This window comes from Dreissena polymorpha, chromosome 1, assembly GCF_020536995.1.
Source record: "Dreissena polymorpha isolate Duluth1 chromosome 1, UMN_Dpol_1.0, whole genome shotgun sequence".
NCBI lineage: Eukaryota > Metazoa > Mollusca > Bivalvia > Myida > Dreissenidae > Dreissena > Dreissena polymorpha.
In genome coordinates, this window is record NC_068355.1 from 53,073,355 (window position 1) to 53,086,414 (window position 13,060).

Genomic DNA, 13,060 nt, shown 5'->3' on the forward strand with positions numbered 1-13,060 from the left:
CGATGACTTCACGACCTGTATTATCCAGGATTTTAAAGGCGCCTGTTATTGGTTTAAGAAGAGGCTATATTCTGTAGATAGGTCATAAACTTATAAGTGTTAAACACTGTCCTATTCTACCAATTTTCAAGTGCGTTTGGAGTGGGAAAGTTCGGCTTGCTGTGATTTCTTTGCCCACCCATCCTTGACAAATGGTTCCGGTCACCGGTCGGTATTTATCGGTCTTTCTGCTGAGACGTCTTTTCTTATGTCCGTTTCAGCTTTATTTTTAAGTTAATTGTATTAATCTCGGGATTATTCAATGACACAGATTTCCATCTTTTTGTCATTATTTACCACTATTCAGTGGTGTCTAGACTAGAAGATTATCTTGGCAAGAATATAGTTTATTCTACCACAACCTTCCTTACATCTTATACAGATGTGAGATTAGAAGGTTAGGGACGATCACAGAGAACAGCGTATCTTGATTTTCTCAATTATGTGGTATCCTAATGAATATCACCTGCACATCTACATCTTGAAAAGCAAAAATTCTTTTTAACTGTTTTTCATTTACAACACATTTTCACGATTCCTTTGTGATGGTTTCAACTATCACACAACGGTCGTGGTTTACTTACAGACACGGAGGTGATCATATTATCACTCCTTGTATCTGGAAATCAGGAACTTATTCGTTCTTTTCAAGAACAACAAATTTTCTCTATATCGTCTTACTCATACCAGGTCGTCTCAACGCCCTGTTGGACGTTTTGTCCTGCAGTTCTTTCTGTCGAATTATTTTTCCGTTGGGTTCAAATAATGTAATTGCGCATGCGCGGCACTGAATTTGCATGGCGTACAAAAATTGATGCATAGTATATCGAAGAATGTTGTTTATCATCAAACGCTAGTAATTAGTGTTATGCGATCGTACATCGCAGTATATAACGGTATGCTGAACAACGTCAATAATGCAGTTCACAGAAATCGATCCAGCAGGGTGTGCGATTGTTATACATTCGTCCATTGACATAAACTGCAATATCTTGCCTTCTTGGTGAGTTTTTGCAATAACTGAGTTTTTGCCATAATTTCATGCAATATACTTAATGAAACATGGGATTATGGTTCTACGACCTTTTAAGTCTCCTGTACAATTATTTTCAGGAAACTTCTTCACAGGTCAAATATCGTATCTCAGAGAGACATATTTTTACTGATCCGAACATGTGCCACTACATGTCTGGCCATTATTTACTTTAAGTGATCTCTACAGAAGAACGTTTTTCTGTTAGAAGTTCAATCTTTGTTACTTGTGCAAGGATAATTCCATCAGAACTGTATAAAGGTTCTATGGAAATTATTTTTTGATTGGGTATTCGAGAGCATAGTTATTACCTTAATCACTCTGCTAGATACATAGAGGTTTTTCTCATCTTTTTCTTGATGATAAGAAATTTTTTCTTTTCTTCATCAAAGGATAGAGATTATGCTTTCATATACCTTGTTTTGTGTAAGTCATCGCAACTCTGTGCTGTCTTGCCTATTTTGGAACTGATCCAAACTATGGAACGTCAACACGATGTTTTTCGTTCCTTTACCTTCTTAAGCGGTTTTGACTTGTGTTACATGTTGGGATGCTTAATGAGCTTCCTATGAACCTTTTTCATCAGGCTTATTAACAGTTCCAATATAATTTTAAGACGGTTTTCCTTCTTATTATGGCTTTTACCATACGGAGAAGTAAAATTCATGCTTTTTCTGTTGAATACGACCAATTCCAGTTGGATCTAATGTTGTCTTCACTTTGTTGTGTCAGCAAGGATTCCTTGCTTAATATCAAGTCCTCTATATGGCTTCTACCTTCAAGTTTCCAAGTTTTTCTTAAACTGGTAGTCATGAAGATGAGGATAAACTTCTATGGGCAATCAGGGCTTTGAAGTTCTATCTCAGCAGTGTTATTTTGAAGTCCATTCGAGGATCTCAAAAGACACTCTTCTTTTCCCTAAAAAGGGGGGGAGATGTGTCTGCGGCTTCTATTTCTCGGGGTTAGACCTCGACTAAGGAAAGTTACTCTTATCTCTATTTAAGGATTCATTCCTTTTAAGGATCTGACCGCATGAATTAAGAGCTCTGTCTGTTTTGTGGGCATATATTAATCACACCCCACTTTTTGACGTGCTCTAAGCTGTTTTCTGGAGGAATCCGACCACCTTTGTCATCTTTTTATCTTCGTTTTCTGAAGTGCCAACAATACAATTTGTATATGTTTGGTCTTGTTGTGGTTTTACTAACGGTAGTGTCTTCTTTACGACATAGACATATTACTTTGTCCGAGAAGTCATAATTAATACCGTTTTAACGAAGATTACTTGATAACCCTTGTTTAGGGTTTTGCTATCATTAGCTGATAACCCTGTTTATGGGTTCTACTGTGTTGGGAAAATATATACGAACCTTCCCACCGCAGCTGCAAAATCAGCATGAGATAACAGGTCAGTATTTATGACATTAAAACAATTTTTTTTAAGTAAAATTCATTTTAATTATTAAATACTTACCTGTTATCGGTAAGTCCCACCTACCACCCCGCTATTCGATTAATATTTTTGTATATATATTGAAAGAATATTGAGGGTTGGTTACCGATTTTTGGCTAGGTTGCATTGCACTATGTTTAACCTGGCCTGTATTACGGTATTGAGGTGGCGGATTCCCAGTTAAAATTCCGGATGAGTTAATTCCCCTTGGAAAGGAGAAGCATGAGATAACAGGTAAGTAGTTAATAATTAAAATGAATTTTATTTAAAAAAAAATGTTTTAGAGCATGGTAAATGTTCAATATTACTTTTCCTCACAAATATCATAACTAAAACGAAAATTTGCGAATCTGAAACAACTTTTTTAATTTTATCAATTTACCCAAATGTGAAAAGGCCTCTTTAACTCAGTAGTTAATTGTAAAGTTAATAAACTGGTAAATTGTTAAGAAATTCATATAGACTATGTGTTAGGGCTGCTCTTTCAATTTATGCTGTGCTAGTAAAAATATTTTAAGTTATGATAGCCAGAACATGAATGTATGTAAGTCTTAAAAGTTGTCTTATTTAGTATTAATAATGACTAGAAATTGCTTTTAGATATGATTAATCTGTATGAACTGGATTATCAGGTAGGGAATAACCATGTTTGTTTCAAGTTATCAATTTTATCAGGTTTATTAGTATCTATGGCGATAAGGGTTTTGCAAATATTTCGACTAAAAGATTCAGGTTTAAATCAATAAATGGCATACTAAGTACAAAATGCATGCCCTATTTCAGATTTGAAGGGGAAAAAGTGAATTATATGCATCAGATTATGGAAGGTGATGTTCTAAATGTAATTTATTACGTATAACTCCATTATGTTTCAGGGTGGTATATATTTCTTCCAACTCATTGACAACTTTTCGTCAGCCATGTCTCTCATGTATCTGGCATTCTTCGAGGTCATAGCTATCACATGGATCTACGGTAAGGCTGCCATTATCTCTAATATTCCACATATGATGCTTGATATTTGAAATAAAAAAAGACAAAATTGCTTCTGTATTGTAAGACTAGTGATTGAAAATCTTAACAAGCTCTTAGGTAATCTGTAAATTACAAAATTTAATGGAACCTTAGGAAATCAATGTTTCTTTGTAGTTTGCTCAAAAGTACATTTATTATTTTGATATTACTTTAAATCATAATGATATGTTCATTTTTAGCGAGGCTGTTTTCGGAGAAAACCCGAGGTATTGTCATAGCCTGCTCGTCGTCCCCTGTCCGACGTCCGCCGGCGTCGTGCTAAAACCTTTAGATTGGCTCTAAAATCAAAGTGCTTCCACCTACAACTTTGAAACTTAATATGTAGATCCACCTTGATAAGTTCTACACGCAAACTTCATATGTTGATGCACCTTGATGAGTTATACATGCCACAACCATTTTGGGTCACTAGGTCAAAGGTCAAGGTTACAGTGACCTCTAAAAAGAATAAAAAAATAAATTCTGACAAACTTTCACAGCCGAGCGTGGCACCCGTTATGCGGTGCTCTTGTTCTTCATATTGTACAGTAGAAGATACAAAATACCTGACCAAGAACACGCAGACAATTAACAAAATATCCCATTTATAGTGGGGGACATATTGTTTTTGCCCTGTCTGTTGGTTTGTTGCTTTGTTTGTTTGTGCCAACTTCAACATTTGCCATAACTTTTGCCATATTGAAGATAGCAATTTCATATTATACCCCCGTCACACCAGACTGGCGTCCTTACGGCGTCCCAGGTCGCAGTGAGGACGCCATAAACGCCGGAAGAACGCAGTAAGGACGCAAGATGACGCAGTGAAGACGCCGAAAGTTGCTCAAAATGCAAGCCCACGGCGACCACTTTGAACACTTTCAAAGTGGTTGCCGAAGTCCGGCGTTTTTACGGCGTTCTGTTAAGGACACAATAGTCGTAGTAGGAACGTGGTAGGGTCGCTGTAAGGTTGCCATGGACGTCGTGTGGTTGCCGCTCAAACCCAAAGAAAATGATAATTGACTGCAAGGCGACCGTACGACGACCTTTTTGCGACTTTAGTACGTCCTTTGTACGTCAATTGCATCCTCAGAATGACTATAGCATCCTTACCGCGAATTCATTGCGTTCTATGGCGTCTATTGCAACCCTACTACGACTATGGCGTTCCTACTGCAACCCCAGTGCGTCTTTAGGGATGTATTAAGGACGCCGTGAGGAAGCGCAGAACACCATAAACCAGGACGCTGGTGTAACGGGAAAGTGAAATACAGCATTTTTACAGAAAAAGTCATTGGCGTCCTTACTACGACAATAAATTTTTTCCAGAAACACAGTCTTAGGTCGCTGTAAGGACGCCAGTCCGGTGTGACTGGGCTTTTAGGCATGCATGTGTATCTCATGGAGCTGCAAATTTTGAGTGGTGAAAGGTCAAGGTCATCCTTCAAGGTCAAAGGTCAAATATATGGGTCAAAATCGCTCATTTAATGTACACTTTTGTAATATTGAAGATAGCAACTTGATATTTAGCATGCATGTGTATCTCATGAAGCTGCACATTTTGAGTGTTGAAAGGTCAAGGTCAAATATCAAATATATGGGGACACAAACACATCTTGTTTAACATCCCCTGAAATTGATTTCTTTTATTGTATCAATAAAACAATTATTTAAATTGTAAAGCACTTGGGTCTCTTTGCATTTTCAAAAACGAGTTATGTAAGTGCACAAGCTGGGATGGTTAAAGAAATGTCGCCCTTCATAGTCACTTTGTTATCTTTGTACAGTTTAAATTGAACATGGGTTAGTTGACAAGTAGCAGGCAAGTTTCACTTTCTGCATTTTCTGTTTAATATAACTGGTTTTCTCAAGATTTTTATGAAAAAAGAAATGGCGCTGTTGAGTTGACATTTATTATTATTATTATTGCATGTTACAATTACCCATTTCCCCCCACATAGTAGAATTAGACAAATTGAGCTCACCTTATGGCAAAGTTCTCTGGCTGTGGCAGGTGACCGGAAATTTATGCCCATGATAAACAATGTTTGAAGTAACTGTAATCTGAACCTCTTCAAAAATGTGACAATAACTTTTGTGGAATTGTATGGGTCTTTAGACCCAAATGCCATACAAAATTTTATGTCCAAAGTCTTATATCTAAAATATATTCAAGAAATTGTGACACCAGACTTAAGGGGGCAAACTAGTTTTGAAAAGCCCTTTTTTCTGTTGGCTTTCTTGATTCTTTATTCACATTTAAATACACACGAATGCATACTTACGCGTGATTGGTCATTGTCGGCTCGGGTAAATGTACCCCGGGTACTCTAAAGTATACTTTTATGTATCCCGGGTACAGAAAGTATGTGTGGTAAAACACACTACGAAATACAAAACAAAATTCTCTCTGAAAAAAAAATCCTCAACATGCGTATTGAGTAGGAGTTTTGATATTATAGAGGCTTTTTTTGACAGAATAATGACATAAATATGAACATAATTAAATGTTAATAAAAGCCGACAATGACCAATTAAGCATGATTAGAATTTCTGGGTACGTGTATATTTACCTTACCCGGGTATATTTAAGAATACTAAAGAGTACCCGGCTTACATTTAAGTAGTAACGGAGCCAATTATGACCAATAGAGCCATACTTACTATAAGCTAGATATGGAAGTCTTGGAAAACCTTAGTTGCTATGTTTTGTTTCAAATATAGAAACGCATTTCTGAACACGCGAGATATTGCATGAAATATGGATGAAAAACTGTTATGCAATAAGAATATGCATTCAAATATTGAAATTGAAACAAAAGTATGTGGATTCTTGACTTAAATAAGTTTGCTGTACTTTTATGAATGCATGATGTTTTCTTATTGATTAAAGAGATTAAACTGACAGAATATCACAAGGTAAAGAGTACTTACTTATAGCTGTTGAAGCACTATGGTTTTTGTTAATTTCTTCAAAGGATGTTTTTTTGTGCTCCCCCTAAATTTTGGGGGGAGCATATAGTCGCCGCTTTGTCTGTCCGTGTGTGCGTCTGTTTGTCCATGCACAATTTTTGTCCGGGCTATTTCTCAGCAACTAATGACCGGAATTCAATGAAACTTTATGGGAAGCTTCACTACCAAGAGGAGATTTGCATGTTATCAGTGGGTTCTGGTCGGATGATTTTTCACAGAGTTATGGCCCTTTGAAATTTTCTATAAAAAAATTATTGTCCCCCCAACTACTGTGCCCTCAAGACGTTTCCTTTTATCTGAATATATAGTGCAATATTGTGAAAAAAAAACAACTTTGGGGAGCATCACCCGTCTCCGACGGTTTCTTGTTTAATTCAGGAGCACGTCGTTTGGCAAAAGATGTTGAGATGATGACTGGTGTAAGGCCAAACATTTTCTTTGTTGTTTGCTGGTATGTCTTCTCACCTCTTCTCATACTGGTAAGTTACTTACTTATCAATTATTTGTATAACAGTCTTAAAATTGTATTATATATTTTTTTTTCTTTTACGAATCCAACAGTATGTTTTAAAAAGTGTCAATTTAAGCGATGCTTTTGTAATTATTGCAAAAAGGATCAATAACCATTATCCAGTAAGACTTGCATATGTTATTATCAGCTTTTCTTCATCTACCAGTGTTTCCATTTATATATATGTATATATGTGAAATAATAATTAAGGCATAGAAAAAAATTCAGCATTTATTATGTACATATGTTCATTCCATCATTTAAAAGCCATCTATTCTTAGATTGTTTATTATCCCCGCCGATTTTTTTTTTCGGAGCGGATATAGTAATTGGTCCTTTCCGTTCGTCCGTCTGTCGGTCAGTCCTTAACTTTGTCCGGAGCATATTTCTAAATCTACTGAAGGGATTTACTTGAAACTTGAAATATAAACAGATGGCAAGTAGGAGAAGTGCAATGACTAAGAACCATAACTATATCTCGCTTAGTTTTTAGCTCACCTGTCACGAATTGACATGGTGAGCTTATTTGACCGTGTGATGCTGGCGTCCGTATGTGTGTGTGTGTGTGCGTGTGTCCGTCAACAATTTGTTTGTGTAGACAGTAGAGGTCACAGTTTTCATCCAACCTTTATGAAAATTGGTCAGAAGGTTTATCTTGATAAAATCTGGGTTGGGATTGTATTTGGGTCATCTGGGGTCAAAAAATAGGTCACTAGGTCAAAAACTAGGTCACTAGGTCAAATAATAGAAAAACCTTGTGTAGACAATAGAAGTCGCAGTTTTCATCCAATCTTTATGAAATTTAGTCAGAATATTTATCTTGATTAAATCTGGGTCGGGATTTTTTTTGGGTCATCTGGGGTCAAAAACTAGGTCACTAGGTCAAAAACTAGGTCAAATAATAGAAAAACCTTGTGTAGACAGTAGAGGTCACAGTTTTCATCCAATCTTTATGAAATTTGGTCAGAATGTTTATCTTAATGAAATCTGGGTTGGGATTGTATTTGGATCATCTGTGGTAAAAAACTAGGTCACTAGGTCAAAAACTAGGTCAAACAGTAGAAAAACATTGTGTAGACAATAGAGGTCACAGCTTTCATCTAATCTTTATGAAATTTGGTCAGAATGTTTATCTACCGTAATTACTCTATGTTTTCGGACACTCTAAGTTTTCGGACACCCCTATTTTTTTAGCAAAAATAATTATTTTTCGTGACTCTTAATTTTCGGACACACGAGTTTTCGTCCATAATTAATGTCTCTAAGTTTTCTGACAGTATATTGTACAGCGCTATTTTACCAAATTTCGGTCCTGTTTTCGATATCTAATGACACTTCGATCGTGGGGTTTTACAACCAGATTAACATAATAAAACATCGCAGGTGCATGCCTGAGGGCAACGTATCATAACATTTGCGTTATTGGGTAAATAAGCTTTTAAACCGGTATTAAACAATGTTTTCGCGCGATAACATAAGCGTTATGACAATTACCAGGGTAGTGTCAATTAACCGTTCAATTATCTACCGCAATGGTACTACCCCTTCTCAGTAAAATAACTGTGACAAATATTAAAAGCTTCAAAGTACGATGCTGCCTATTGCAAGTTTCACGAACAATGGAATGTGTTAGACAACTATTGGAAATGAACAAACAAAGAATTCATAGTTTGCTTTTTTATTGCGTCAATTGCAGGTTCATACAAGCGAGTATCGGTACATCACATGCTTATCTTTGAACTCGTTGGTCAAAGTACAACATTGTAGTAACTTTGTCAAATAAATTAAGCATTTAAAATTATTTAAAATGCAGTGCAAACATAAATAACTGTAATATATACTATATGGCATGGTATTTTACAAGCGCGTGCTATTACCGGTAGTCGTTGATACAATTGACGCTATTTTCGGACACTTCAATTGTCGACTCTAAGTTTTCGGACACCTGTATTTTGTGAATATTTTTCGTATCTAAGTTTTCGGACACGAACAAAATTAATTATTTTTAAGTGTCCGAAAACATAGAGTTATTAAGGTAGATGAAATCTGGGTTGGGATTGTATTTGGTTAGTCAGGTGAGCGATTCAGGGCCATCATGGACCTCTTGTTTAATTATCTCCCTTTATTAAATTTCAAAGTAAATTTTTGTCTGAAGCATAACTTTAAATCTACTGAAGGGATTTACTTGAAACTACAAATATAAACTGATGGCAACTAGGAGAAGTTCAGTGAACATGAACCATAACTCTTTTGGCAGTAGTTTTTTAATTATCTTTCTTTATTTTATTTATATTTTATTTATTTAGAATTTGATTATTTTATTTTCATTTGATAGTAAATATTTAAGCTTTTCAGGTGCCATGATTTACAAATATTATTCTACTCTCTAAAACAAATGTTGTCATACAAGCAAACACATTTTGGCGGGGATTTGGCACTACTGTGACAAGCTCTTGTTTTTCAATAATTTCACATATGATTTTTCCCAGGATTGTGCTTAGTTTTCGTGCTAAGTATTTCCCCATTCAGATTGCATCGTATCTGGATGTCCAGTATGGTATGGTATTTGCCCCATTCCCATTTCTGAATATAGTCTGTTGCTTTCAGTATTTGCCCATTCCTATGGCAACCTGCCAAGGGATCTGGATTTGTATTCTTTTGCAATCATTATTTTGCTATTCCAAATGCAGGGTATCTGGATATTCAGCCTGGTACAATACACACCCTTCTCTATGGCTGGTTACGAGTATCCAGGCTGGGCTATTGGTCTAGGATGGTTCCTGGCTGCTCTCTCCATTGTCTGCATCCCAGCAGGCATGATACATGCTGTCCTCAACAGTAAGGGGCAGTCACTCTGGCAGGTTGGTGGAAATATCCATGAAATTCATGTTTGCTATCTGAATGCCTGTTGCAATTACATTCCGTGTTATTTGTAAGCAATTTTTGTAATTGATAATGTTAATAAAATGTTCATGTGGATTTGAGGGTTTATAGTATTCATACTTTGACTTTTAAATATGTGATTAAGTAGGTGTTATAACTTTATTTAAGGTATTGTATGAACCATTGAATTATGTTTTGCTTCTCCAGAAATTCTTGAACGCATTAAAACCTGTGAGTGAAGAAGAAACAACCATAATGACTTCTGACACAAAGGAAAGAGATGTAGAGTATGTTAGATATAATGGTAGTACTAGAGCCACTCAGTTCCAAGAGGAACACCATGAATACCCGAATGGAAGTCCGTTGAAGCCTCTAAGCTACACAAAGGTGTGACCTGCACACTTTTCTATGAGCTCTTATTTAGCATTGTCAATTTGTGTTGTATGCCATCGTCAGAACCCAGTCACTCACATGTGCTATGCATGGTTGAGTGTGGGAGATAAGGCAACCCAAATTGTGTTGGCATAAATAATTGCATGGAAATTCAAGCATTATTTTATAACACATTGGTAAGGTGGCATATAGCAGTTGAACTGTCCGTCTGTAAGTCCGTGTGTCAGTCCGAAAACTTAAACATTGGTCATAACTTTTGCAATATTGAAGATAGCAACTTGATATTTGGCATGCATGTGTATCTCATGGAGCTGCACATTTTGAGTGGTAAAAGGTCAAGGTCATCCTTCAAGGTCAAAGGTCAAATATATGGCTTCAAAGCGGCACAGAAGAGGGCATTGTGTTTCTAACAAACACATCTTTTGTTTGCGTTTGTTATAATGAATACAAATTTCTTGATGTTGACATCCTTAAGCTGTTTCATTTGCATATTTTGCTGTACTGTTAATCACTTTATATGTGCGTTCTGTTTTATTTCAAATTATTAACAGTTTAGTAATGAATCGCTTTATATGTGAGTTCTGTTTTATTTCAACTTATTAACAGCTTAGTAATGAATTGCTTTATATGTGCGTTCTGTTTTATTTCAACATATTTACAGTTTAGAAATAAATCGCTTTATATGTTTGTTTTGTTTTAATTCAACTTATCTACAGTTTAGTAATAAACAATTAAAAAAGTAAAAAATAATGGTGCAATAAATAAATTTATGGTTTGTCACTTTTTATGCCCCCCTTTGAATAAGAGGGGGTATATTGTTTTGCACATGTCGATCCGTCCGTCTGTCCGTCCACCGAATGGTTTCCGGATGATAACTCAAGAACACTTACGCCTAGGATCATGAAACTTCATAGGTACATTGATCATGACTCGCAGATGACCCCTATTGATTTTCAGGTCACTAGGTCAAAGGTCAAGATCATGGTGACTAGAACCAGTAAAATGGTTTCCGGATGATAACTCAAGAAGGCTTACGCCTAGGTTCATAAAACTTCATAGGTACATTGATCATGACTTGCAGATGACCCCTCTTGATTTTCAGGTCACTAGTTCAAAGGTCAAGGTCAAAGTGACTTGACACAGAAAAATGGTTTCTGGATGATAACTCTAGAACGCTTACGCCTAGGATCATGAAACTTCATATGTACATAGATCATGACTCGCAGATGACCCCTCTTGATTTTCAAGTCACTAGGTCAAAGGTCAAGGTGACTCGAACCAGTAAAATGGTTTCCGGATGATAACCCAAGAACGCTTACGCCTAGGATCATGAAACTTCATAGGTACATTGATCATGACTCGCAGATGACCCCTATTGATTTTCAGGTCACTAGGTCAAAAGTCAAGGTCACGGTGACTCAAACCAGTAAAATGGTTTCTGGCTGATAACTCAAGAACGCTTATGCCTAGGATCATGAAACTTCAAAGGTTTAATTGATCATGACTCGCAGATGACCCCTATTGATTTTCAGGTCACTAGGTCAAAGGTCAAGGTCACGGTGACTCGAACCAGTAAAATGGTTTCCGGCTGATAACTCTAGAACGCTTACGCCTAAGATCATGAAACTTCATAGGTCAATTGATCATGACTGGAAGATGACCCTTCTTGATTTTCAGGTCACTAGGTCAAAGGTTAAGGTCGCGGTGACTTGACACAGTAAAATGGTTTCCGGATAATAACTCAAGAAAGATTATGCCCAGGATCATGAAACTTCATAGGTACATTGATCTTTACTCACAGATGACCCCTATTGATTTTCAGGTCACTAGGTCAAAGGTCAAGGTCACAGTGACAAAAAACGTATTCACACAATGGCTGCCACTACAACTGACAGCCCAGTTGCATGTTTTACAAACAGCCCTTGTAATATCATGTGGTCTTCTTATAGGGTGTGTGAAAAGACTCAGCAAGCCTCACCTTTTCCTATGCCATACAAGACTGATATTAAATGATGTCTAAAGTCAACAACCAAATATTCTATATTTTTACCTTGGTTTGGAGGATTGATGTAATAATAACAAAACAAAAAGAGTTGTCATTATGGTTGATAAATAGATTGCAATAATTTGTACTTGGATCAAATTAAGTAATCTTGGATTTGGAATAACACATGTGAAGTAAAGTAAAGGTTGAAAAAGGTGCTTTAAAATGTATTTTACATGAAGAATTTTGCATTTTGAATTTTTACAATTATAAAGATGTTTGGATAATTTTTTATTGTTAACAGTGTAATCAGGTCAATATAAAATCTGGTATATTTTAGTCATCATGTTTGTGTTAGGAAACAAAATGTACTTGGCGTTTTAAGTATACATTTTATATCAAAATATGATCATGTTGTTGGTTTGTATTTCATGATGTTTGATGTAGAGAAAATCTTTGTATTTACAAATTATCTTGGTTTTTATTGTTGCTCATTAAAAAAATGTATTAACCAATGATGTGTGGTTTTATTAAACGTTGAGGTAGAAGCAGTAGTATGCACAGAACTTAATTAAATAAAAAGTGAAATTAAAGTTTTCAGCTCAACTGAGCACCAGATTTTAATAGTGATCTTAAGTGATGGCTTTTGTAAGATGTCATTTGACAGTCATCAACATTTGGATGTATATATTTCTTCTCTGTTCCTTTTTATATATTTTCATTGTTATATTTGGTTAAATAATGTGTAGGCTTAGTTTGAAAATGGTTTTTGTATGTTGA

The 13,060-nt window shown here is 35.9% G+C and overlaps 1 protein-coding gene across 2 annotated transcripts in view; it reads left to right on the top strand.

The window, feature by feature from the left end:
- LOC127881001 (sodium- and chloride-dependent GABA transporter ine-like) overlaps positions 1-12,795 on the top strand; it is a 66,628-nt gene extending 53,833 nt beyond the window's left edge. The window contains exons 10-14 of one of the 2 annotated variants that reach the window (XR_008049856.1): positions 3,401-3,500; positions 6,888-6,988; positions 9,711-9,881; positions 10,111-11,413; positions 11,559-12,795. Coding sequence is in view for 1 of the 2 variants with exons in the window: in XM_052428569.1 (XP_052284529.1) it covers positions 3,401-3,500; positions 6,888-6,988; positions 9,711-9,881; positions 10,111-10,296 (558 nt within the window). In the remaining variant the exon portion in view is untranslated. Of the gene's footprint in view, positions 1-3,400; positions 3,501-6,887; positions 6,989-9,710; positions 9,882-10,110 lie in introns of both variants that reach the window. The other variant, XM_052428569.1, reaches the window with a different exon arrangement.
- Positions 12,796-13,060: the final 265 nt, after the last annotated feature.